The 27,962-nt window shown below is 42.2% G+C and overlaps 2 protein-coding genes across 2 annotated transcripts; both read right to left on the bottom strand.

The window, feature by feature from the left end:
• Positions 1 to 51: 51 nt before the first annotated feature.
• Positions 52 to 23,792, bottom strand: dtd1 (D-aminoacyl-tRNA deacylase 1). The gene is made up of 6 exons (XM_031739789.2): positions 23,679 to 23,792; positions 18,851 to 18,941; positions 18,424 to 18,659; positions 16,019 to 16,116; positions 9,588 to 9,752; positions 52 to 1,872 (listed from the first exon to the last, which is right to left on the bottom strand). Exons 1-5 carry the CDS (start codon positions 23,719 to 23,721, stop codon positions 9,597 to 9,599), a joined length of 624 nt encoding a protein of 207 aa, XP_031595649.1. The 5' UTR covers positions 23,722 to 23,792; the 3' UTR covers positions 52 to 1,872; positions 9,588 to 9,596.
• Positions 23,793 to 25,012: 1,220 nt separating this feature from the next.
• LOC116320254 (E3 ubiquitin-protein ligase TRIM21-like) lies at positions 25,013 to 27,925 on the bottom strand. The gene is made up of 2 exons (XM_031739816.2): positions 27,797 to 27,925; positions 25,013 to 26,961 (listed from the first exon to the last, which is right to left on the bottom strand). The coding sequence occupies exon 2, from the start codon at positions 26,950 to 26,952 to the stop codon at positions 25,648 to 25,650; it is 1,305 nt and encodes a 434-aa protein (XP_031595676.2). The 5' UTR covers positions 26,953 to 26,961; positions 27,797 to 27,925; the 3' UTR covers positions 25,013 to 25,647.
• Between the last annotated feature and the right edge of the window lie 37 nt (positions 27,926 to 27,962).

Here is a 27,962-nt window from a genome sequence, read left to right on the forward strand (position 1 = left end):
CTGCTGTTTGCATTAAAATGAGCAGAATCAAACACACAAACAGAGAGATGCTTCTTTCTTACACCTTTATAAAAACGACAACAAAACGTACATTCAGATCTGTCGAGTGACAGCAGGACAGCGTCACAATGAGAAACATGAATAAATAGCTGATGTCAGAGTTTGTCCGGTCACACTGATAGTGAGGCGCAGCTGGCCCCTCCCCACAGGTGTAAAGCACAGGTGAAAAGCACAGGTAAATGAGCCAGTCGCAGAAACTCGATCCCAGTCTTACAATCAACTGCAGCTCCCTCTCTAGAGTCATTTCCACTGAGTGGGTCAATAAACCGAGGAACACACTGAGACACAGGTCACATTTTAGCATTTAAAGTCCAACTGAAATCACATCTCCGTCTGCTGTAGTCTAGTCAAAGTGATTTTAAAGTGTAAAGCTATTCTTATTTCTGTTAATGATAAGAGACAATAATGATTTGGGGCATCAAAAACACCCTGGCAGCCTCTCAGCCTCTGAGTTAGTTGGTTACCATTCATGTTTCAGTGATAGCTGAGTCAGTGCAAGCAGATAATGTTAACAAATGTGCGCAGCTAAATGAGCTACATGATACACAGCCATCTTTATGCTACGTCACTAAGTTGCTAGCAGACAGTAGTTAGCCAAGACTCAGCTGGTTAGCCAAACTATCGTTGTTAGCAATGCACTTTTACCCAGTGGATGTTTGTTAGCTAACTTAGCAAGTCAGCGTGCAGCATCATGCTTACATGTAGCTGGAGATTTAATGCAGGCTGTTGTTTGAAGCTCTTGTGGGGTGTTGCTGCAGACTGTCATCTACTTATTAGTGACGTAACTTCTACTCCAGAAAGTGAAGACCATGCAAAAGGCCAGCAGGGGGCGACTCAACTAGCTGCTAAAAAAGCAGTCCATTTGTACAGAAATCAGTGTGGGAAAAATTCATCAGTGATCCAAAATTTAAAAAGAAAGAAAGAAGGAAAAGTAAATACTGGTGATGTGTTTATGTGCTCCACTGATATTTTTCGGTCTTATTTAGTAAAACATGATGTTCATTCTGTAAATTTACAGCCAGAATTAGGAGAAAGCAGGATCCAGGTGCACATTTAGTTTCAAATTAAGAAGGTAAGGCCAAAAAGACTGAGCTTGAGGACTTCACTAACCAATGGCTGACTTCACAGAAGTTTCATCTCAAGTCTTTGCATATGAAACGTAAACTTGTCCAGCTAGAAACAACAGTGCCATTTCTTTTACAGGGCAGACGGTGGTAGCAATTTCAGTTTGACCTTAAACAAAATCTGCTACTCAAAAAGGTAAAATAACCTCTTAGACCTCAAAAATGTGACTAGTGTCACAATATAACAAGCTTGGTACATTCTCATTACCATGATGTTCCTGCAGTATAAACTTGGAGCTGAGCTGTGCTTCAGGGTCAGAGTCATGTCTCTAAACAGAGACTAAGTCAGAACAGACAGAGAGAAAGCAAAAGACAAAGAGACAGATGGCGGCAGAAACATGAAAAGATGGAAAGAAAGGGAGCGAGGGGAAAAGGAAAGCCGAGCACATAAAGCTACTGGGCTGCACGGTTTTATGATGTTGCCATCACCCACGCCTCCCCTCCCCTCCCCTCATAAATCTAAGAAAACTGTGCAGTGTCATGTGGCCAGACATCCTCTTTGCTACATCTAGCCGGTCATATCTGAGTGTGGAGGAGAGAGGCCAAGGGGACGATGTTCTGAAACAGGCTGAAGGAATCCTGCTGATTTCCAAACAGGAAGGACAGTCCAGGATCAGGTGAAAGAGTCGCTGAGGTTTAAGGCCTTCCTGAGGAAACTGGGCTCACCGTCATGTCCCCAGTATGACATCTGCAAGACACAAAACAGCACTAGTTTAGCCTCTTTTTGTTCACACTCTCTCAGTCATTACAGAAGATCAACCAAATGTGGAAAAATCTTCCCATGTGACCCCCACAGGATGAACTTATCTTTATTGCATAGCAAAAGTAATGAAGCCCTGAAAAATTAGACCCTTAAACCATCAACACTACCAGGGTTACAGCACCTCTATGTTTATAGGAGTCAAAATGTAGCGCTTGGGAATTTTCTTAAGCCTTTTTGAGCCCTCAAAACGTATTTATTAGGCAGAAAATATCCATGTGAAAGTTCAGGATGAAAAACACATTTAAGCTCTGTTAAGAACTACAAGGTGGGCCATTTATATGGATACACTGTAATAAAATGGGAATGGTTGGTGATATTAAAGTCCTGTTTGTGGACATTAGTATATGTGAGGGGGCAAACTCCTCAAGATGGGTGGTGACCATGGTGGCCATTTAGAAGTCGGCCATCTTGGATACAACTTTTGTTTTTTCAATAGGAAGAGGGCCATGTGACACATCAAACTTGTTGGTAATGTCACAAGAAAAACAATGGTGTGCTTGGTTTCAACGTAACTTTATTCTTTCATGAGTTATTTACAAGTTTCTCTTTGTTCACAGCCATTGACATGTCGAAGAGGTTAACACGTGAGGAGCGGATCGAAATTGTGTTGATATCTGGTGAACGCAGTAACCGGGTCATTGCAGCAGATTTCAATGCAAGACACCCTACGAGACCACCCATCTCCCATGCTACAGTTAGCAAACTGCTTGCTAAGCATTTTGTTAGCAAGAGCCCACAGTGTAGCACTCGCCGCATGTCACTGGAGAGTGGCATTAGTCGAACATCCCTTCGGCGGATATTAGCTACTCACAAATGGCAAACTCCAGCTACTGCAGCATCTCAACGAGGATGACGCAGATCAGCGCACAGAATTTGCAGAATGGGCAAAACAAAAACTGGAACAGGACCCTCAGTTCACGCAGAAGATTTTGTTCAGTGATGAGGCAAACTTTTATGTGAATGGTGAAGTTAACAAAGAAAACCACCGCTATTGGTCTGACACTAACCCACATTGGATGGATCCCTCCAAGACTGTTGGAACAACAAAAGTGATGGTTTGGTGTGGTATATGGGGTACAACGATAGTGGGTCCATTCTTCATCAATGGAAACCTCAAGGCCACTGGATATTTGAAATTGCTACATGATGATGTGTTTCCCTCTTTATGCACTGAAGCTGGCACGTTCCCTGAGTTTTTCCAGCAAGATGGTGCACCACCACATTATGGGTGCCAGGTCCGAGCATTCCTAGATGAACAGTTTCCTGGAAAGTGGATTGGTCGTCATGGGCCAGTCGAATGGCCCCCAAGGTCTCCCGATCTGACCCCCTTAGACTTTTATCTTTGGGGTCATCTGAAGGCAATTGTCTATGGTGTGAAGATACGAGATGTGCAGCACCTGTAACTACGGATACTGGATGCCTGTGCTGGCATTTCTCCTGCGGTGTTGCTATCAGTGTGTGAAGAGTGGGAGAAGAGGGTTGCATTGACAATCCAGCACAATGGGCAGCACATTGAACACATTTTATAAGTGGTCAGAAACTTGTAAATAACTCATGAAAGAATAAAGTTACGTTGAAACCAAGCACACCATTGTTTTTCTTGTGACATTACCAATAAGTTTGATGTGTCACATGGCCCTCTTCCTATTGAAAAAACAAAGTTGTATCCAAGATGGCCGACTTCTAAATGGCCACCATGGTCACCACCCATCTTGAGGAGTTTTCCCCCTCACATATACTAATGTGCCACAAACAGGACTTTAATATCACCAACCATTCCCATTTTATTACGGTGTATCCATATAAATGGACCACCCTGTACAATGAAATCAATTTCAATCCTCCAGTTCAGCTTCATATTTTTCTCTCTCGCTCATGTCTGAGGTAGGCTTGGTTAGCATTGGGGGGTCAAGCCTTACTGGACACAGACCCCCCCCCATTCGGGAATCAAACCTACAACTCCTGTCTCAAAGGTGTGTAAGTCTTACTACCGCTCTATCCAGCTGCTATCTCAGACAGGAAATGCATAGAACGCCATAACCAAGTGGCTGGCATGGCAAACAGAAACATCTGTGCCGAGTATGGCCTGGAAGTCCCGAGGTCAAATTGGGAGACGCCCCCAAGGGTGGTGGAGAATGACCAAGCTAAGATCCTGTGGGACTTCCTGATACAGACGGACAAAATGGTGGCGGCTAACCAACCGGACAGAGTGACGACAGACAAACAGAAGAAGACGGCCGTGGTGATAGATGTAGCGGTTCTGAATGACAGCAACATCAGGAAGAAGGAACATGAGAAGCTGGAGAAATACCAAGGGCTCAGAGAAGAGCTGGAGAAGATGTGGAGGGTGAAGGTAACGGTGGTCCCCGTGGTAATCGGAGCACTAGGTGCGGTGACTGCCAAGCTAGGCGAGTGGCTCCAGCAGATCCCAGGAACAACATCAGAGATCTCTGTCCAGAAAAGCGCAGTGCTAGGAAAAGCTAAGATACAGCGCAGGACCCTCAAGCTCCCAGGCCTCTGGTAGAGGACCCGAGCTTGAAGGATAGACTGTATGGCTTTTTTTTTCTTTTAATAATATATTTATTATCAGAAAATAGTCTAAACATACCTGTGAATATTCCATGAGATTCTTATGATATGCTCATAGTTGGTTTATCCACTAGGAATTTTGTTGGGTGAAGTCTTGTTTTCAGTTATCTTGGCTGGAGCTGAACTAAACAGCTCCAGCCAAGATAACTAAAAACAAGAAATGATGACATCGGGTTTTGATATGTCAAGAAAAATAAAATAAAATAAAAATATAGGACATAAAAAAGACAATGGTTTAATCCTGAGCTCCATCCTGCTCAGACAGCAGACACATACGGACCTAATCTGCACAGATTATGGTATTTATGGACTTGGACACTCCAAAGATCACAACCTAAAGCCAAAATCGGTACAAAACAAGGAATAATCTTTTCTAAAAGATGGAAAATGTAGTTAAAAACAAAACTGATCTATGGTTTGAGTGGGGGACCTATATATACTAAAAGCCACTGCAGGGGTGTGGGTTCCTACCACTCTCTCTCTGCCTTCATGTCTGGTCAGATTAAGATTAAAAATCTTCAAAGATAAATCTAAAAAAAAAAAAAAAAACAACCAACAAAAAAAACCAAGACTATATCGACAGCAATATCTTTACGGGCTAAAATAAGCTACTCAAACCTAATCATGGAGACTTTTTTCCCCCCACAGACTTTGGCCTTATTCTTTCATTTCCCATTTTATTCCTGTTAAAATAAAAAGAAGTAAAACTTCCTGGAGGCTTAAAGTGCAGCTTCCATTTTAGGTGAACAGACAAATTCAAAAGTCTGCATCTTATTAAAAGATCTGCACAAAACGCTGACTGTAGCAATAAAAGCTAAATTTAAAGATGCAGTTACATGTGGTGTGAACATCTCCGACAGTCCTGAGAACAGCTACAGCTGGAAACTGTTCACAGCAGCTGAAACCTTCCTGAACTGATAACTTTCTATTTTGAAATTAGAGCGTTGCAAACAGGAAGGACGAGCAGAGAAGATAATGGAGGGCCGTCGCAATTATTCGATGGAAGGCGAGCACGGCTCATGTTTAAGTCACGCAAAGCAAACCTCGGGAGCGCCAGTTCTCTCTATAAAACATGCAGCCACAGAGCCAAGCAAGCAAGGCCGCTGTCCTTTTTCCTCTTTCTTCCACCCATCCCTCTCTTTCACTACAGCACACACACTTCCCGAGGTGCTGTGTGTGCACTCTCTCACTCCAAAATCCAAATAACTGTCACCTTATCAAAAAAAACAACAAAAAAAAAAAAACCCACTCCCTTTCCTCTCACGTTTCCCCCTCATCCCTGGCTTCTGGTCAGACCTTATGTAACAAGGTGCTGAAGCCTCCAAAACTTGGGGATTACACTGCATCCTCCCCTGCTGTGAAGGAGTTCAGGGAGGACACTGCATAATAATAACATTGCACCTGCTGATGTTTTGATGGAGGTTTTAAGCCATTAGAAGCTAACAGGAGCTATCAGGCGACTGGATGAAGATCACTCGAGAGTTAAGGAGAAAGAGGAAAACCCTTTTTTTTTCATACAAGATATGAAAATGCTTATTTAGTCAATAAAAGTCTAAAACTTTGGGATCAGGATTTCCGCTTCTGGCTCAGGGCACAGTAAGGGTGTTTGGCGTGTCATAATCTTCTGCTCACAAGTGACTGAGTGCTGCCTACTCCAGTCGAGAGACGTCAGTAAGGTTCGACTCTACAGATTACTTCTATACAACATATTTCCTCAACAGATTCCACATTTAGTGTCCACTTCAGTAGACACACCTTTGTAGTACTTGGTTGGCCCCTCGTTTGCCTTTAAACCTGCCTTAACTCAACGTGACACAGATTCAACAAACTGCTGGAAGCTTTCCTCAGAGATTTTGTTCACATCAACACGACAGCATCACACAGTAGCTCCAGATTTGTCAAATGAACACCCAAAGGTGCTCTACTGGATTTAGATTTGGTGACTGTGGTGACAACTTGAGCACAGTGAACTCGGATGATGTGAGCTGCTGGAATGAGCCATCAGAAGATGGTCGGCAACAGCACTCAGGTAGGCTGTGGCATTTAAACAATGCTCAGTTGGTACTAAGCATTGTTTCCATCTCTCACACCATCACACTACTAGCAGCCTGAACCACTTTTGGATTCACACTCTCAGGCTAAATTCTAACCCCACCAGACTTGAGTTGCTGCCATGTGATCGACATTACTTGCTCCAGACCAGCTTATGTGTTCAACCTAAGTTACTATGGTAACTTAGGTAATGAAAGCCACCTTCGTGACAGTGACACTGATTTAAGCTTGTGATACCTCACTAACCCATTAATCTCACCTCTCTGGTGTCAGTCATGCTTTTGTCTGAATGCAGCTAACTGCACTGCCCCATCTTTGAGCACAAGGATCAGGAAGCATTGCTGCCAGTTTGAGGGCATATCCATTAATGTGCATGTCTGCCGGAGGGTTCACAGAGGGAGAGGAGCTGTGCTGCGGGAGTCTGCAGCCTCAGCAGGGAGAGCAGAGGGGGACACAGAGAGAGCTGACTCAATGCCTCCCCATCTCTGTTCTCCCAGAACTCGTCTGTTTTTGCACTAGTAAACAAATACTCAAGGCAAATAAGAACAACCCCCCCCAAAACATACCCCCGCCCCACACACACACACCAAACCACCCCCAACACTGCAATAAGAAGCACAAAATGAGAAACAAACAGGTCTGTCTCTCATGAAGGTTGCTGAGTTTCACCGCAATGTCAACAAAAACAAAGAGATCAGGCACAGATGGAAAAAGGGAGATGTGGAAAACTAGAACAACTGTAACTGCTTCTCACTGCAGATTTAAGGACGCCATATTGCACATGACACCATACACTAATATTATAAATGGGACATAACTATTTTTGGGAGGTGACTGCATTTGTTGACAGTGCAAAAGACAAAAATTCTCTTGCACAGATGCAAAGCCGTTTTCTTCTCAGAGTTTCAGCAAATTTAAAAGGACCTAAAACCAGGTGAGCACAGGAAATGCTGTTTAAAGATATAACTCTGTTTCCATAAATGGAGTTAGAAACAGAAAAACAAAAAATACTGCAGTTTAGAAATGCTTTGACTGCTCAGTATAAGAAGTAAAGCATTATATACATACAGATACACCAGATCTCCAGAAAAATTGGGAATGAAACTAAAATCTGCTATTTCGTCATACACTTGAACATTTATTTAACAGACAAAAGGACAAAGAAAAGATTTTAAATGGTTTTTTCCACTTAAACTTATCTCTTAAACATAAACACATTCAGAAATTGATGCTTGCAACACAACTCCAAACAACTTTGTGCAGAAACATCAGTGAGTTCTGGGCCCAAGCTCATACGAGATGGAGCGAGCAACAATGGAAACGTGTCCTGTGGTCACAGGAGTTCACGGCTCAGCGTGCACCAGTGCCCGTGGCATGGGGGCTTTGCACATATGTGAAGGCACTACGAGGAGGAGGAATATTAGAGAGACATATGCTCCCATCAGGACATCATCGTCTTTTCCCAGGAACTCCGTGTGTAGGACAATGCCAGGACTCATTGGAAAAGCCTGGCTTCGTAGACATGGAGTCTGTGTGCTTGACTGCAGTCCTGATCTGTCTCCCTTTGAAAATATCCGGCACATCATGAGGAGGAGAATCAGATTTTAGTTTTTATTGGATTTTCAGAAAGTGTCCCAACTATCCCAGTGGGGTTTGTACCGATCCATTACCTAAAATACTGCAATTTCACTCCCCATAACCCAAGCATGGTCTTTGATGGTCTGTGCAACACAGCAGATATACTATTATCCAACTAATAACATTAAAGTGATCAAAAAGTCACTAGCAGCACAAACTAGCAGACAGCTTGTGCTTACAGCTGTGTTAGCACACACCTCAAAGTCACATCGCTAACTCTGAGTTTTACAAACGTTTGGAAGGAGGTGAGTTATTAAAAAACTCCACCTTCGTTGAAATTTCCTAAACATGACTAATTTTAAAACCTTGTTTTTAATTAATTATGTCCCTGAAACGACTCCATCACAGATCTCCATCCTGGGATACTTTCTGGCTCACCATGCATCATCCTTCCGTGCCGCGGACCCCCCCCCCCCCACCCAAAAAAAAAAAAATCGAGCAGAAAAGACACGCCAGCCCACACGCTCAGCTCTCCATATGGTCACTAAAAGCTGTTGCAGCAAGTAAAAAGCCATTTTATGAGCTTGATATCCTGTTTGCTGTGACCTTTCCAGGAGAACCGCACACTAAACACAACTACCCACAACCTCGCGCACACATAAACAAAGTGACGTGCGTGGACGAGCATGCAGGGTAATTAAGTCGGCCGGCAAGCTGTCCTGTTGTGGCTCTAATGAAGTTTCAGTGGTACCAGCCTTGGCAGACACGTTCCCATATTTACACTTGGTTTGTTTCTTTAATTTCTTGGATCAATTTATGAACTTCCTTCTGCCAAGGCTGGAGGAGCTTTCCAGGTTACATCACTACTCCAAAGTTGTGGGAGCTGCCTCCACAACGGCCAAAAAACAATAACTGCAGCTCTGAGACGACGACTGTGCAGAAGCAAATACTAAGAGTTAGAATTGGACTAGAAATGTCAATTTTTTTTGTTTTTTGTGTTTACATTGTTTTTGAATATTGTGTAGAAAGCATGAACAGCAGGTGCGTGCAAGCCTTCTACTTACAGTCAGAGCCGTGTCCCTGAGATAACCACATCCTCCTTCTATGACATCATATATTTGCAAGAGTAGAAAAACAATGTGAAACTGAGCGGTTAGAGCAGTTTGAAGCCTGAGCTTTTGTCTCACAGGTGTTCTTTGTGCAAACACTGGTAACAGATAACAGCATAGGACGTCCCCTTTAAGATGAGCCTTTAAGATGACAAAACAAATTTCCCACGTGTGGGACTAATAAAGGTTATCTTATCTTATCTTTATTTAGTGGGAAATGATTGACGAATTATAAAGACTAAATCAGACAGACACACCTGAGCGTAACTGTACCTGACTGCATGTGTGTGTGTGTGCACATTTCCCACTCACCTCAATGACCTAGGGCTCCCTCTCCGAAGACACATCCCCCTCTGCCCCACTGCTGGCGTTGGGGTCCTGTCGAGAACGCTGGGCGCCCTTCTCCCTGCCGGACTCTGAGGGGCCCTTGGAGCGCGTCTTCTCTTTCCTCTGCTGCTGCTTTTCCTGCTTTGATAGCTGGGAAAATACAAGAAAGCGAAAAGGCTGGGTCAGAAAGACAACAGGCAGTTTAAAACAGTAGCTAGGCTTTTAAGATCAGACATCTCATGGGACACACACATTGTGGTTTTGTAAAATTTAACCAAGTGGAAGCATATAAATAGAAAATGAAATAGGCCCTAAGACTGATCCTTGTGGTACACCGCAGGTAATGTGAGCCGTAGATGATGTAATCACAAAGAATCCTTCGAAATATTCCTGAATCCAGATCCAGATTTCGATCGAGTCCGGCTCCTAAGAATAATATTTTCATGCAAGTCTGGCCATAAGCTTTCCCCCCCCTACTAACAAGCAGACAAACAACCAGGTCACATAACATCCTAGACAGAGGATAGTTATAATAAGTAATAACAATTTATGAATTCTTATTTCTAAAACTGTAACATTTTCCCTTTTCCTACTCTGCGACTGAAACCTGATTCATCTGGGCCTCCTGGTGGCTCTGTGGTCCCACCATGAACATGCTGCATCATGACTTGCAGATCATGACCTTTGCAGTATGCTCAGTATTCACCCAAAGGTCCTGACATGCATGACAATTACAACAATTAATTAAACAAAGAAAAAGAGGCCCGGGCCAGCACTCCACATTTGTGATACATGACTACTTCTATTCTCTCGGCATTCAGAGCTATTCCGAGCTGTCATATGATCCCCTCAATGAGTCTATTGTTGTGACTGCACGCACTCCCTCTTTTCAAAATAGCCCTTCATGCTGCCACTCAGCACAACTAGTCAGACAATTCTACTAATCAAAAACCGCTCCTCCCTCTTCTTCACGGTTCATAAACATCACTCCACAGTGATGATGAAGTAGGTATGCTACCTGACATCTGTGTCACAGATGCTAAAACTTTTATGGTTGTAGGGGAAATATTTATGAACTAAATGTCATCTTAAAAATCCAAAGCATTGCATAAGACATTACATTATTCAACGAGTACAAAAAAGACAGTGTTATTCCCAGCTGAACCCATTAACACACTGTGGTAAGAAACTAGGCCTGCTGTTGTCTGTGTTGATGATATCGGTCAGATCAGTGAGAATTTGGAAAGTGACACCATTTTGCTAATTATGCCCTCAGTTGCTGCTTGTTTGTGGGTCTCTCTGCATCCAGTTAATAACTGAACAGCATGCTCTATTGGGTTGAGATCAGGTGGCTAACTTGGCCATCAAAGAATATCCCATTTCTTTGCCTTAGAAATCTCTTGGGTTCCTTTTACAGTTTGCTTTGGGTCATTATCCACTTGCACTGGGAAGCTCGGTCTAATCAGTTCTGCAGCAGCTGGCTGAATCTGAGCAGGGAGTGCAGCCCTGCACACTCCAAAATCCATCCTGCTGCTTCTATCAGCAGTCACGTCATCAATAAAAGCAAATGACACGGGTCCACATGCCCATGCGATAATGTTACCTCCACCATGTTTGACAGATGATGTGGTAAGCTTTAGATCAGGAGCTGTTCCTCTTCTTCTCCATACTTGTCATTCTTTCACAAGTTAATCTTTGTTTCATCTTTCCAAAGAATTATTTTTTCCAGAACCGTGTTGTCTAGAACAGTTATCCCCAACTTCTTTTGCATCACAGACCGGTTTATGTCCAACAATATTTTCACGGACCGGCCTTTAAGGTGTCGCGGATAAATATAACAAAATAAAACCAGTACCGGTACCAAAAAAAGAAGATTTATTCATAACACACAGGAAAAGGCCCAGGGAAACCAAGTTAACGATAAAAAAATAACGCTAAAAAACAATAAAAACCCTGAAAACCATCAATTTCACATCCGAGCCTCAACTCTCGCAGCCCGGTACCAAACGACTCACAGACCGGTACCGGTCTGTGGCCTGGGAGTTGGGGACCACTGGTCTAGAATGTACAAATCTAATCAAGCCTCCCCGTTCTTCCTGTGTAACCAGCGGTTTGCATCTAGCTGTAAACGACTGGTTTCCTCTTCATTTCAATTCTTCCAGGCACCTCTTGATTGTAGACTCTGAAAGAGATGCGTCTACCTCCTCAAGAGTGTTCTTCACTTGGTTAGAGGTTGTTTTTCTTAACCGTGAAAATTGTTCTGTCAGCATCATCACTTTTGTAGTCTTCTGCGGTCCTTCAGGCCTTTTGTGATTGCTGAGCTGATTGGTGCATTTTATCTTTGTAAGAATGTTGATTTAAACACTGCTGATGTGTCTGCTCTCTCTAATAGGTGCAATTTGTCCTTCAGCCTAATGATTGTTTCCTTCTCTTGCATCTCCATCTCTTTGGACCTCACATTCAGAGCTCCAGTGAACTGTTACCAAATATAAGTTCGACACTTGTAATGAACTCCTCATGTGTCCATAACACTGGTTGTTGGTCAACTGTCCAATTGCTTTTGAGCCTCTGAAAATGGTGTCTATGCACAAAAATGTTTGTAATTTCTAAACAGTTAATTCAATACTTAAGTCAAATCTTGATTGTTTGATATAACACTGTGGTAGTGCACAAGGATATCTGTTTATAACTTTAGTTTACAGCAATCAATATTTCAAACTCCGACGCTAAAGCTACATCCAAACCCAAAACTCTGATCTCCAACCCAGTGAAAGCTTAGCATGATCAAACATTATGTAACTCCTGTGAATGTTGGGTTTCAGCCCACAGCCTAAATCAAAATGCACCAACAGTAAGGTGAACAAACAGAACAACTCTGGAGCTCTCTGCCATCGGGCTGCAGCCTCCAGCTTCCCAAAGAGAACATCCAAAACTGGATGATTTTCATTGCTCTGGATAACTCCATTGTTTGCTGGCCGCTTGACCCTGTGGTGGACTAAATCCCTGATTCATGGAAAGAAAGGAACAGTGTCTGCTGGCTGTTGCTTCATTTCCCACCCCATGCCAAGCGTAGCCTATTGGCTGGCCTTTTATCCCTCATGTTCAGTCTTGGCTTTGGTTCCTCAGCCCCCACAGCAAAACATCCCAAACAGACAAGATTAAAATTCTGAGGACTGCTTAATATCCCTCCCTTTGGGCAAGCAAGCCAAGTCCACCAAGGGGAGAGCAGCCAAAGCCGGCCTGCAGCCAAGGCATAAGGACGCTAACTGGTCTCCACAGAAGTGAGCAGAATTCAGGAAGAAGGCTGCACGAAGCTGAGAAACATCCTGTCACTGCAGGAAACCGTCCCCTTTTGCACTGACTTATATCTCCATTACTTGACTCTTATTCATTCATAAACCAGCGGCTGCATGCACACACAAAAAATAAAATAAGAGATTTTCATGACTCGTTCACAGAATCACTGCAGAGAAAATCGAGTAAATCCATAGTTGAACAAATCACGAATGAGACCCTGATCATGTAGCTTGATCCAGCCTTAAAAAAAATAAAAAAAGATGTGCATTTACTTGAACTTTAATTAATGAAATAAATAAATAAATAAATAAATAAATAATTGCAAGCTAAACTAAACCATCCTGATGAGGAGTGAAGCTGGACTTTTCTTCAAAATTATAATTTGATCTCGGTTATCTTGTTTTAATAGTTGTCAAAAGACAAAATTGTGACTGAAATTAAAATCTGATTAACTGCACAGAACACTGATATCTGAATTCAGCACAAATCCACAAAGTTTTTGCTTCAATTAAAAAAATGAAAGAAAGCGAAAATGCATCAATGACACCAAATGGACTTGCAAAGAAAAGATAAATTTTAGTTACAGTTGCATGTTAATAAATCATCTGCTGCAGTGTTAATTGGTTTTATAAAAATAGCTTGCTTTTAAAAAAAAAAAGGGACATTTTGCAAAAACGGGCAGGAGGAAGATGAAGATTTACGGATGTAGCAGGATTTTGGGATACATTTATGAAGCACATCTCTGTTTACAGTTCAGATTGTCACAGCTGTCCTCTGACGATGTTTGTTTCCTTAACAAATGATGTGGCAAGAAAACACTTAAAGGCAAAGAATCAATTAAACATACAGTTGCTGAAGAAGCATTGGGCTGTGGTAAAGGATATTCTTTAGAATAGAGATCAGTTTATATTTTGAAGGGACACTTTGAGTGAAGGTGAAAATTGGGTCTAATTGAATGAAGAATAAAGCTAAAAGAAGTTTGTTTTATGCATTTTAAACAAATAGAAAATCCTGGATTGGCTCAGGAACCTCTCCTTTGTTTTAGGTCATTTAAAAAGGTAAAATAATAAGAAAAAAAATAAGATAATGAAGCTTCACAACTGTTAATTTAATTCGGTTCTGGTGCTTTTCAGTCCCTTACAGTTGGTCCTCTGTACTCATATCAAGACTTCTCAGAAGCTAAAATGAATCACCTGCTAATGTACTTTTCATCCAGCACCACACTGATGTCGCTTCCCCTAAAAGCACTGAGCATGAAAACCTGTCAAAGGAGGCATCCTGGTTTGACTCACACACACACACACACACACACACACACACACACACACACACACACACACACACACACACACACACACACCTAAAACAAATGGGGACTTTTCAGCTCCTTCACGGAGGCGACTGAGTGATAGTGAGATATCAGTGAATCAGTGCGGCTCCATGAGGGTGACACACGTTAATCATGTCTGAGAGCTTAAAGTTTCGATTTCTGTTTTCCCAAATCTAGATTGTTATTCTTGAGTCCTTAATTTGGGATTTGGGATGCTGGAATTCTGCATCCAACCCCAGCATCCTAAAAAGCAAACTTAACACCCAGCCTAAAAAGCACTAGCTTTGCAAGTGAAACAAACCACGAGCACATCAGCATAACGACAGGGGCACATCTTACATGAAGTGCTACAGCCAGCAAGTTAGCAGTAAAAGGACTTTCAAAATAAAAGCATGGGGCCTGTTCAACGGTAGATCAATCACAGGGGTGTCTCATATGGATGAAAATATTAAAAAAAATAAGTAAATATTAATTGTTTGGTAAACAAATGCTGGCTAATTTAGTGTATTTTTCTTTTCTAAAATTGTACTTTATTTTATTTAATTTTTATTGCATTTGAGGAAAAAAGTTGAAGAAAGTAAAAATTGTGAGTTTTAAAACCAAAATGATCAGCTGGGCAGCGATGATCAGTGAGTTTGTAACTTTGAGTGAGATGATAGGTTTTTCCACATGCAGGCGTATCCACACGACACACTACTTTGTGTATTATACTTCTGATATTCATTTAACTGGCTGGATTTATAGATGTTATTGGATTTAATTTTTTACATTGTTTTCTTTCCTCGAGTTTCACTTTGCTTAAATTCGAAGCATTTGTGGATTTCAGTTTAGCCATTAAAAATAACCTCTTTGTGACTCAAACTCAGACCTGAGGATGCATGACTTTATAAATCTTTAATTTTAATCTGTCAAATATGGAACAGTATTCCTATAGATCACACAAAATCAAGCAAAATAAACCTAAACTTCAAGAAACCTGAAGGATATAAATAATGGATGCTTCTTATTTCACTCATTTAAAAAAAAAAAAAAAAAAAAAACCCAACAAAAATCTGTAGCATAAGAATCAAGAGTCTGTACATGAGAGAGCAAACACTGCCACCTAGTGGTACAATAGAAATGACCTCCTTCACACTGTGAAAATTAGGGAGCTCCTCCCTGCTGACTCTCTCAGAATCAGCTGATTGTTTTTGTGCAGTAACTTAGAACATATTTGGAGTGTGACTATGTTCAAAAAAATGTTGCATGCCTTCATTAAATGCACCAGAGTTACAGGCCCTCAAAGTACAGAGAGATGGGACTGTGTCGAAAATTGGTGCTTTCTTAGTCACCTTATTTTTTTTATTTTTTTTTATGCAAGTACGGGGAGATATCCATGTGATATTTTGATTTCCTCTGAGCATCATTGTCATGGGATGCATCCTAGTTTCAATAAACTGCAGCAATTTAATGTCTTTAATGTAGAGCAACAGAAACAAGCATTGATACTGGAGCTTTTTCTGATAATTCACTGGAGAAAACTTGCATGAAAAATGCACTTTGGGCAAACTTTGAAAAGTCATCTGACAAAGTGGGAGTGTTGGCTGCTCAGAACAAGTAACAGCATATGAAAGATCCCCTTGTTATCTACATTTTGATACCAGGCTCATCTTCTGACTCGTATACAAACATGACAGGTGATCGGTAACAGGCACACTCCTGCAGGCACGGCACATTGGAGGTAAGGCAGCTTCCAGTGGTATCTGAGGTATTAAGATGATTCTTTAAAGCTTCGTGCTGAGTGATGTACCTGTTTGGGGTCTGTGGGTCCGGTCGGTGATGTCAGTTCGATGGTGACCGGTCCGTCGTTTTGAATGTGGACCTGCATGCGAGCCCCAAACTTCCCATCTACAATGATAAAACCAGGAAGACAAATGAATAGAGATTACAGTTTACAGGCATCAGCACTCGATGTTTCACGATGTGACGTGGAGCTTTGAGACATTGGGGACAAAGGCGACGGAGAGGTGTGAGGACAGGAAGTTTCTCAAATGTTCTCTTTTCTTCCACCGGGTCCACGTGATTAATGACACCATCTGCACAATGAAGCCGTTGGGCCGCGGTGGAAAAAACGCTGCATCATCGCATTTTCTCTCTGGAGGGGGAGGCGGAAGGCTACCTAATTAAGAAGCCCTACACCTCCCTCGCTGGGACAAGGTGTTCTCCTCACCTGCTCCCCGGTGGGCTGACCCAGTTCACCGCCACCGTCATTGCCAGCGCGTCACCACGCCGATGATCCACCGCCTAGACTGCTGTAACCTTACACCGAGATGGGAATACGGGCAATTAAATAGCAGGGAGCAGGATCACTAGTCCAGGCCCATACGTGTATGGCAATAACTGTGACCTTTGACCTTTTGTTTCCAATTAGCTTTGAATCAGGTAACAGGCATTTTTCAGCCATGCCGACCTGCAGCCTCCTGGGACTCTATTAAGACTGGTCTCTGAAAAGACCGCCAACAGACTGTGGCTATTTTTTTAATTAAAATAATCCATCTTATTCTTAGCTAGAAACAGCAGCTATCAGCTCAATATCAATATCCAGGCCTAAACTCCAACAGGGGGCAAAAATCAGAGGACTTTAAAATGGGGCAGTGAAGATGATGATGGATTTACTGAGCGGGGGCGGTTTAGCGTTGAGGATGAAATAGCAACGTGCTAATTACAGTACAGCTAGCTCATTTCATTAATGACCAGCTTTTTAACTAAAGCAGCACAAATGAGCAGCTCCACAACAAGCAGGCCTGATGAGGGAGCGAGTAACCTGCTAACCAAAATGTCAGTGAGTAGGTTTCACGCAGCTGTTTCCCCTCACACACAGCATGACAATTCAGATTAAACCTGAAATCCAGAAAGGATGCCCAGAAAATACCTGCAACCACCGGTGCTACCCCTGAGCCTGCTTGCAGACACACCTATGGCATCAATTTTAAAAATCCTACATCATGTGTTAATGAAGTGTTACTGTTACTGAGCCAACTGCATAAACATGAGCACAGCTTTTGTTCTTCTTGCTGCATGCTTGCATGTCTTGTGATATTATGGATGTTTATGTTCACTTTTTATGAACGTACATTACTGGTCACCAGCTCGTCCTTTAATTTAACAGCACAATCCGCCAACATCTGTAGCACCCGCAGACACCTGAGACCCGCTCACTGTGATAGGAAGTCGTAAAGAAGCGAGGTAGAAAGTCGGGCAGACGACAGCTGCATAAACCAGCCCAGGTCTGCAGGATCTTGAAGTAGAAAATGGATGGATGCTTGTTCAATTTATCAGAGAAAACTAATGTTTGATTTAACCATTTGACCAAAGAAGCATGTGGATGCTACGGATCCTAGCACCACTAATGTTAGCACACGCAGCAATCCAACTGCAGTCTGAGTGTTTGCAATGTTAACATCGGCACAAAGAGATGCACATCTCAGCAGCATCTGAGAATAACTGGATTATCAAAGAACATTATCCAGTTTCATTTATTCTCTTAAATAACCACATGTTCATATGGACAGTGTTTCTTACTTTTGGACTAGTAAACTGGTCACCAGTAACAGAACTACTTGTGAAGCTGGAGTAATTTATTTAAAGTTAATGTTAAATATTGTAAGATTCAAACTAGGGACATAGTCAGTTAGTCAGCAAACACACTGAAAGCATTTAAAGCTGAACCCAGCCCAAGCACATGCCTGTTTAACAGCTAACGTTAGCAGTGCTAACTTTAACCTTCAGTCTCTGCAGGCTGGCGTCCACACACATCTCACACAGCCCCTCATTTCCTACTTCTAAGTATTGCAGTGGTTCATGGTTCATGTCTGACCCTTCACATCTTACCAAAACAGAGAGAAGGAGGCTCTGCTGGTCGTTAGAGTCGCAGCTCTTGCCAACTGCCGACACACGTCGATAAAGTAGGAACAATCTGTTTAACCGACTAACAAAGCAGCAATCTCAGACTCGATTAGTCGCACACATGTCTAACATTAATCTGACTCGCTCCACATCCGAGTCCCATTAACAGCTGCTTTTAATAAAGATTTTAATCTGTAAGAACTACTGCAGTATAAAGAGTCAAACTGGTGTCCACAGCTTTCAGTCACAGAGTCTTATAGTCAAAAAGAAGGCTTTGCTGACGTGGCCCTATGCCTTTGTTTTACCCACCTTTAATGAGCTCCGGTTTGTAGGTGCTTCTCATGTTCTCCAGGATGCTGTCGTAGAAGGGCTGAGCGAGTTCTGCGGGCATGGCCGAGTGGAAGTCCGGCTTGTTGCCCTTCAGGATGCACTGCAGGGTGAACTGGCTCACACACAGAACCTCAAAGTCTCGCTCCATGACACTTTTGCTCCACGCTCGGCCGTGCTCATCCTCGAACAGCCGCAGGTTCAGGATCTTACGCACCCTGAAAACATAAACAGCTTTTGCCTCACGTTCTGATGTTTACGGATCAGAATTATTGACGACATTTAATTTTTGTGTAAATGTTTTATTATTTTGACTGTTTGCTTATGGTTTATTTAGATTTTCCTTCTTTTTATGATGAAATTACAGTGTTTTAGATCTCAGCGTGTACTTTTTGGTTTCTGAACTTACATGTACTCAGCATCCCTCTGCGTGTCCTCCACAGATATGCCCAGCAGCACACACAGTCCACGTCCGATCGAGCTGATCTGCTCCTCGCCCACTGCAAGAAAACACAACAAAATGAACACTGGCACAGAGATATCAGGCAATGCCGTACCCACAAAGAGCACGACCAACTTGCAGAAATCAGACAAAGGAGATTTTATGTTTTTACATCCTCAAAATTTGTTCATTTTCAAGTTTCTATGAAAGCATTACAGGCAGCTTTGGACATGTGTGGATATTTGCAACTGCAGTGAATTTGTTTTTCATCTTGGATACTTGAAACTGATTTAAACCTAGCGGTAAATGTGCTCTACTTGACCGTTTGAGGGTCACATTGGCCTTCTGTGCACTGAAGCAGTGAAATTATATCAACGCATGTCTCAAAATCCAATCAATGTAATCTCTCACACAGATGGATGCCCTAGAGAAGAAATGCGCAAACGTCGATTCTTGCCATTATTCAACCTGTAGAAACCATCAAATTCATGTCTTTAATATTAGTTTCTTCAGCTTTTTGTTCATTATACTTATTTTTTGTCATGACAAAATGAGCCATGTCAGAGATGCCAGCACCTGAACAGAGACTCACACCAGCAGCCTGTTGCTTACTGGCCAGCTGCTCTAACCTCTGCTCTTCTAGCTACTTAGCCAAATGCAGCAGAATAGATCCAGCCTTGGTTCTCTTGATTTTAGGAATTTTACTCTTTCTTTACTGATTCGATGGGCAAGTCAGCTCTTTTGACAGCTACAATGTACCGACTAACAAATTAACAAGCTCTCTGGTACCGGTTACATCCACAATCATAATAACAATGTAGATTTTATAATTTTATACTTGGTTCCCTTCTTTGGAAACTGACTGACAAAAACAAAAAACAAAAAACAAAAAAAAAAAAAACAGGAGGTAGGGGTGAATATTTTTAGTAGGAGTGAGCAGTGTGTACAGGATTAGAAATAAGTGCATCATGGAGACAGTTCAGGTCGAGCACTTGAGATGCACTGAGCATGTGCAGAAGAGGGATGGTGTATATACTGGACAAAGGATGTTGAAGATGGAGCTGCCAGGCAGGAAGAAGAGAGGAAGACCACAGAGACGATTTATGGATGTAGTGAAGGAGGACGTACAGAGGGTTGGTGTGACAGATACTAGGGTAGGATCAAATGATGAGCCACTATAGAGGACGTCATGTTTCCCACACAATAAACATGAAGATGAATTTGACTGATTTTCTTTATTGCGATAGATTGTGAGAATTGTGACTTGAATTTGTACTTTTTAAGCATATTTAGGAGAAAAAGAAAAAAAACTGACCGGTTAAATCAGCACTGTAGACATTTTAAACGCACTTTCTAAGAGTGAGAAAATAATATAGACTGAGAAATAAAATGTAACTACACATATATGAGCGTGTTTTTGTAAACTGTTTGCCCTCCAGCTGTTGTTGCACACCGGTGTTCCAGATCAACTGGCGTTTAGATCAACTGGCGTTGGTCGAACAGATGTGTGGCAGTCTTGCGTTTCAGGAGCTGCTACCGACAAACCAGCAAAAAAAAACGCCAAATGTGTCACCTGTGACACTTGTGAGGTTATCTCAAACACACTCCGTCAGTCTTGATGCCGTTGAACAACAAAATGTTTAAAAATGTCGCGAGTTTACCTGGTGATATCCTCACGCGCGACGCGATCGCGAAAACAGCAAACAATTAACACCACGCCGGTGTTGTTCACAGGACAGGAAGAGTAAACGATCGGGAGACTCTTGTCGTCGTTATCGTTCCCCTCGCACGTTTTATTTCTCCGGTTTCAGCGTTTTTGCTTCACAACTAAAGCGTGCAGTTTACTTTGTGTGCACTAACATGGACTCGAGTCAACCAGCGCCACCTCTGGCCAAGTGCCACAGCCTACAGCCAGATCAACTTGTGACACACATCTGCACCACGTTTGAATTCGTTTCATGCACAACACATTTGTACCTTTCAATTGTGTGTTTGTGCGTCATGCAAATAAACCTTTGAAAAGAATGAAATGATATCATATATTTATTGTGGCCTACATTTGTACAAAATTCCAAATTATATACACAAAGTCATAGAAATCACCACTCCAATTGGTCATCATGATTTTAATATTCTCTTTTTCCATAACGATGAAATACGCCTTGGACAAATATGACACATCAATAGTTCATTGGTGTTGTCACATCACATCCTGTAAGCATCTTCTGTCTGTGTCTTTTCTCTGGAAATGAATATTTCCAGCCAATATAGGCAATCCATCAACATGGCTGGAGAGTTGGTAGTTATATACAGTCTGTAAAGTGTGGTTAATCTAATGAACATTTGTAAGGAGATGGCAGTTACTGTGAATTTACAGCAGTTACACAGCGATTAGTAATAAACAGAGCCAGTGAGAGTGAGTGGATTGAAGAAAGTCAGTGACTCAGGTGTGTCGATTGGTTTGTCATCTGTTTTTGAGTCTGGAGGAGACGTAGAAATCTTTTGTTTTAAATCCAAGTTAGAAAGATTCCTGTTTTAAAACAAGCACTTTTTGTGAGAAATGTACATCTGCAGGAAGCACACAGTTACATTCTGTTCATCATGTGGACAAAATTGAAAATGTTGAACATTGAAAAACTGAGAACGTTGGGCAAGTTCAAAAGAACTTGCCCAGAAATGTGTTTGTAAGAACGAAAAACCTTTACCAAATTGTTCCTAAATTAGTTATGGAAAGTCTAACTGTTGTATGTCTGTGTTCTACATGTTTATCTAATGGAAAATAAAGTTGCTATTGTCATATTGCAGTTTCTTGACAATTCTGAGTGGATTTACACAGTACGGGTCAAAATGACCTGCAACAAAATCAATGTCATTTTTTTGTTTTTCAACATAATACAAGGGTTAATTTCCAAAACGTGCATATGATCTTCAATTTGTAGCAAATCCACTATCACATAGCGGCTGGAGCAGTCTCCAATGGAGCTCAGTCCACTGCTGCCACCTGTGGCCAAGTGCCAGAGGCTACTACTAGATTAACTTGTGACACATCTGCACCTGCTGCTATGATCACATTGAGTAGAGGCTGAGTGGCTGCACTTACCCCTGGTACATCCAAATCTACCCACAAACATGTTGAAAGATGCAATGGCAGCAATGTGGATTGTCAACACTAAAAACAATCAGTAAGCAAAGACAACAGGGATCAATTTTTTCTGTTTATTTAGCTCCCACAACATTTGTAGTCGCCTTCTGCACAGGGGAAGTCCACACACACTGTGTGGTACCACTTTCCGCAGAAGGTGCATTAAATCTGCAAGATTGAATGAGATTGTCAGGGTCATTGTCTGACTATTTATTACTAATCACCTGCTGTAAATTCACAGTAACTGCCATCTCCTTACAAATGTTCATTAGATTAACCACACTTTACAGACTGTATATAACTACCAACTCTCCAGCCATGTTGATGGATTGCCTATATTGGCTGGAAATATTCATTTCCAGAGAAAAGACACAGACAGAAGATGCTTACAGGATGTGATGTGACAACACCAATGAACTATTGATGTGTCATATTTGTCCAAGGCGTATTTCATCGTTATGGAAAAAGAGAATATTAAAATCATGATGACCAATTGGAGTGGTGATTTCTATGACTTTGTGTATATAATTTGGAATTTTGTACAAATGTAGGCCACAATAAATATATGATATCATTTCATTCTTTTCAAAGGTTTATTTGCATGACGCACAAACAGACACAATTGAAAGGTACAAATGTGTTGTGCATGAAACGAATTCAAACGTGGTGCAGATGTGTGTCACAAGTTGATCTGGCTGTAGGCTGTGGCACTTGGCCAGAGGTGGCGCTGGTTGACTCGAGTCCATGTTAGTGCACACAAAGTAAACTGCACGCTTTAGTTGTGAAGCAAAAACGCTGAAACCGGAGAAATAAAACGTGCGAGGGGAACGGTAACGACGACAAGAGTCTCCCGATCGTTTACTCTTCCTGTCCTGTGAACAACACCGGCGTGGTGTTAATTGTTTGCTGTTTTCGCGATCGCGTCGCGCGTGAGGATATCACCAGGTAAACTCGCGACATTTTTAAACATTTTGTTGTTCAACGGCATCAAGACTGACGGAGTGTGTTTGAGATAACCTCACAAGTGTCACAGATGACACATTTGGCGTTTTTTTTGCTGGTTTGTCGGTAGCAGCTCCTGAAACGCAAGACTGCCACACATCTGTTCGACCAACGCCAGTTGATCTGGAACACCGGTGTTCTGAGAAACCATCCTACTCCGACAAAACGTCCTACCCGTATTATAATTTGACGGTGACATGCGACTAAACCTAACCCAACCCCTAACCATAACCCTAACCATAACCATAACCTTAAGAAGTATTCCGGATGGGTGAGAGAAAAAGAAGTTAATTCGGCGTGGGTTTTGTGCGCATGCGCGGCGTCTGCGCAAAACCGTTGGGTAGGATGTTTTGTCGGGTAGGATGGATTCCCAGAACACCGGCTGTCGGAGAACAGTCGCCAGCCGTGACGTCTGTCGCTTAGCCGTCAGTGCCGCAGACATACAGAGGACATGTTCACTGCTATCACCCCCCCTCTGAACTCCAGCAACGGCTGACAGCTGGAGCGACAGCAGCTCATTCACTCTGCTGGCTAATGCTAACCCTGCTAGCTTAGCTAAGGCGACGCGTTAGCGACGGAAACGAGCTGTGAGCAGACTCGAGTTTAAATACATTCTCAAAATGCAGCTGCCGCGCTCAGGTTAAAGCTTACCTGTCACACTCGCCTTCGTGACCCTCTGAATGATAGCTTTCATTGTTGTGGTTGTGTTGGGGAGCACGCTGTCACAACTTCCGGGAATCAACAGAGCGCACGGCACGATGTCTCCCCCTGGTGGTTGAAACCGGTAACACGGGTCCTGAGATTTAAGCGTACAGGGAGGACAGCGCTCGTGTAGGGAATTTATTAAAGCCCACGCGAGACTTTTACAGCAGAAAGTTTTTACTGCGAGCTGTCAGAGTAGATAAAGCGAGTGAAATTAATAAAACCTTAGTTACGTTAAGTGTCCCAGAAAACCGTGAAGATGAACATGTATGCACACATGCTTCACCTAAGCGGAATACAGCCTACACTTTAATAGACAGATAAATACTTTATTGATACCACAAGGGAAAACTTTTGTGTTACAGCAGCATGACAAAGAATAAAATCGTACAGTCTACAATACACAACAAATAAACAACAAAGTTAAATAAACGTGCACAGACTCTTACTGTGTGTAAGAGGTTACTATGAGATTGTTGTAAATAAATTCCTGCACTGTGATAACAAAAACAAAATCAAAAAATGAAGTTAGTTAAAAACAATTAAGAAGAAGTGCAAACTGGATTAATAAATAATATGTATAACTAAAAAAAAAAACAGCAGCATGAAGGTATAATACAAAAACATGTTTGAATCGGTAGGAAAGATTTCCTAAAGTGTTGTTTATGTCACTGTGGTGTGGAGTGGGTGTGAAAATCTGAACATTTCCACTGGTCACAATTTTTAGCCCGACTCGTGTTTCGTCCTTTATTCTGCACCCTCATATAGATGTCATCACATCAAAAGTGTTTGCACGTGTTTAATCATTGCTTTGTATTGAAATACTCCGTTACAGTGGGCTGAAAGAAATATTAGAATAGAGTCTCTGTTAAAGAAAAGTCATAATGCTTGTAAAGTAAGAGCCAGAACAAAAGTTTTAAAGTCTTAAAGGGCCTAAAGTAAAGAATTCCTTCATTGGATCATAGCTATCATATGTATGGGATTAACTTAATGTTGCAGTTGGATATTATTTTAATTCCTTCTTATGCTGCCGTTTTGATTTATCAATAATAATACAGCAGAATTTATAAGCAGGTTTTATTTTAAAACCCCAAATAAAAACTTTAAAATAAATTGATGAAGTTTAGTTTACAACATTTTAAAGTTTACCAAGTTTTACCCCCAGAAATACCAGTGTTTATGACATGTGGATGCTAACGATCTAACACCGATTACTGAGAAAGCAAAGCAACCCATACAAAGATGACTACACGATGAGGAGACCATGATGAAAGACCACAAACTTATTTTTCTTTTTTGTTTATTGTGCCGAGAAAGTTGGAAAATACACACAAACATACACCTTGTCTGACATTTAGTCAGTTAGAGTCTGGTTACACACACAGAGGACAAAATACATTCTTTTCACCCAAAATACAGTGGATTACTCAAAGAAAGTACATTAAAACTTTACTTCAGTGAAGTACTAGAGTAAATGGACTAAATTCATCCTTTCATCCAATGCTGTTGGACCTCCAGCCCAGTGATGTTGAGCTGGTGAAGGTCAGTGGGGGTTTTGCCTGATGCCCATTTGTTTTATACACACATGCCTGCTGGGAATTCTAATAGCATGCACATCATCATGTTATTGGATGATCCTGGACCAAGGCATGACCCTGGTTGATCTGGACTCAGCCAGAGTCATGCCTTGTCTCAGATTGTATTTGTGCGAATCAAGTGTGTAGCCGTGGTGAGGAGGGCGACGTTCAACATCAACGTGACGCTACGAGGGTCAGCACCTCCAAGTCTGAGTGATGGAGGTCCTGGGATCTTGCTGGTGAGGTGTAGTATAAATAACCAAAGTCTGCCAATTGAAGGTAAATATCTGAATCACCTGTTGTTGATGAAAGTAAATACAGAAAAGCAGAATCAGCCCTCTTTAATTTATGGGAGTGATGATCAGAGGTGCAGAGTTCAAACCATCATCTTCCAATCCAGGACTGAAGTATGGGTAGAGTTTCTCAGTGAAGGAGCAGCCAGTAAAGGAGTAGATGTGAGCTGCAGTATCAACGTCATAAAAGGAGACCAGGCCATCCTCATAATCCACAAACACCCCCACCTTCTTAGGAGCAGACTGCAGAGAGAGAGCGACATCAGGGCCGGCTTTGTATTTATTTCCATTACCCAGGCCTACAGTCCAGAAACCGTCTGCAGGACTCGGTGTGATGTCCTGCCTCCTGTTGATCGACTCTCTGGCTACTCCCAAAGTCCACTCGCTCTTTCCTTCAACCTGAACCTCAAAATAAAATCTGCCTGAAGAGAAACTCTCTTTTCCTAAAACAGCAGCAGTGTAATAAAATCTCTCTGAGTTGTAGGGAAGATTTTTCTCCACATAGGTATCATGTACTTGTTTCCCATCATCAGACAGGACGAGGTAAACATTTGCTGTATCTGGATTGAGTGTCACGTCCACTGCATAGCTCTGGACCCTCCGCAGCTCGACCCTGGCGACCATCTTGGGTAGTTTCTCCTTCATCTCTGCAATTTCCTCCAGCTGAAGGACAGAGAGCAGCTCCACCTCCGTCTTCCTCTTCTTCAGCTCACGGATGTCCTGCTCCATCTTTCTGATGAAGCCTTCAGCCTGCAGCTCTGTCTGTCTCTGCTTCTCTCTGATGGTCTCCATGAGCTTGGCCTCACCTTTCTCGACATACTCTTTCAGAGCAGCAAAGACCTGAGCACCATCTGCCATCTCTCTGTCTGCGTCCTCTTTACCGAGCTCCACTGAGCGTTTGAGCTCCTCAACCTTCAGTCGGATCTCCTCGATCGTCTGCTGGATTTCAGCCTCCATCTTCACCAGTTTCTCTCCTTTACTCATTTCTTCCGGAGGATGATTGAATTTCATGCAGTCCCAAAGTAATGAAAGAAACACCACACAGAGAAGCAGCGCCATCGGTTTTAAGCTTAACCCAAGGAAAACTTCTTCCTGTCTGGCTGGCCGTTGCTCTGACCGTCTGAACGTATCGACCATCTCAGAGATCAGGGTGTTGACCTGCAGCTCGGGCTTTGGGTAGAACATCTTCATGCAGAGGGGACACTGGAACGGGACGTCAGCGTCAACGGGTTCAGTGATGCAGTTTTTACAGAAGTTGTGTCCACATGGTGTGCTGACCGGATCGGTGAACACATCCAGACAGATAGCGCACAGAAGCTGATCTTCAGTCAGCAGACAGCTGGCAGCAGCCATGTTTGAACACTGAGAACAGAAAGGAAAACGCTGGTTATGCAGTGCAGAATAATACGTCCTGTGAGATGAAGCAGAGCTCTTGTATTGTCCTGCTCTGAACTCTCTGTTGAGTTCTGCTGTAATTTCTTTTCTCTCGAATCTGCTCTGTTTGTTCCCTGTCCTATGCAACATTAGCATCTCAGCGCTGTTTCACCATTATAGGTTTAAGTCATGGATAAATTCCACTGTGGACTGTTTTACCTTAGTTTCTGCCAGGTGTTGTTTAGGTTTGCTATTTGTCCATCTTTGATGCATTTTTGGGCTCAATATTAACACATTTTAAGAGAAATCTTTTAACAACAGGACAAAATTGGTGTTTTTCTACTAGCATGTAAACAACATAAAGCATCAGTCAGACGTGTGACTCAGAAACTGGTTCTAGGGTTTCCATTTTTGTTTTTAGTACTTTCCACACATAAACCAAAACAGAAAACATCGTATTTAACGTTTTAGATTCCTCAGAGAAGCCTTTGTTTATCCGATATTTAAGTTTTCGGGGGTATAAAGGTTTAAATATTTGATCGCGTAGTTTATCCGTGCGCTCATGAAGGAGTACAAAGTATTTCTGGAGGTTGGCCAAAGGGGAGGGTGCAAAACAAACAGAGGCTGAAATGAAACTTTTAAAACGCTCCAGTTTAAGATCACAAAGCAGTCTACTGATGCGTGAATCACATGGCGCTTTGCACGGAGAGCCTCAGAACAGAAGCGCAAACACCTGGAACCTTTCATGAAACATCTGCTTCTCCCCTGAAACTTCCCAAACTGAATTTCCATGTTTGCGTTAAGAGTTTTCAGCTCGACTCACCAAAGCTGGGCGGAAACTCCCGAAGAAATCCGATTAATATTTGTTTGGAGCCACAAACAAAGCCTTCTCCAATCAGCTGCGCAGATGCCGCGAACTGAAAGCGCATCAGTTTGAGTGAATTCACCGGCGCAGCACTTCCTGTGTGAGCTGTTTAGCTCCACCCACA

Source organism: Oreochromis aureus, linkage group 6, assembly GCF_013358895.1.
Source record: "Oreochromis aureus strain Israel breed Guangdong linkage group 6, ZZ_aureus, whole genome shotgun sequence".
Lineage (NCBI taxonomy): Eukaryota > Metazoa > Chordata > Actinopteri > Cichliformes > Cichlidae > Oreochromis > Oreochromis aureus.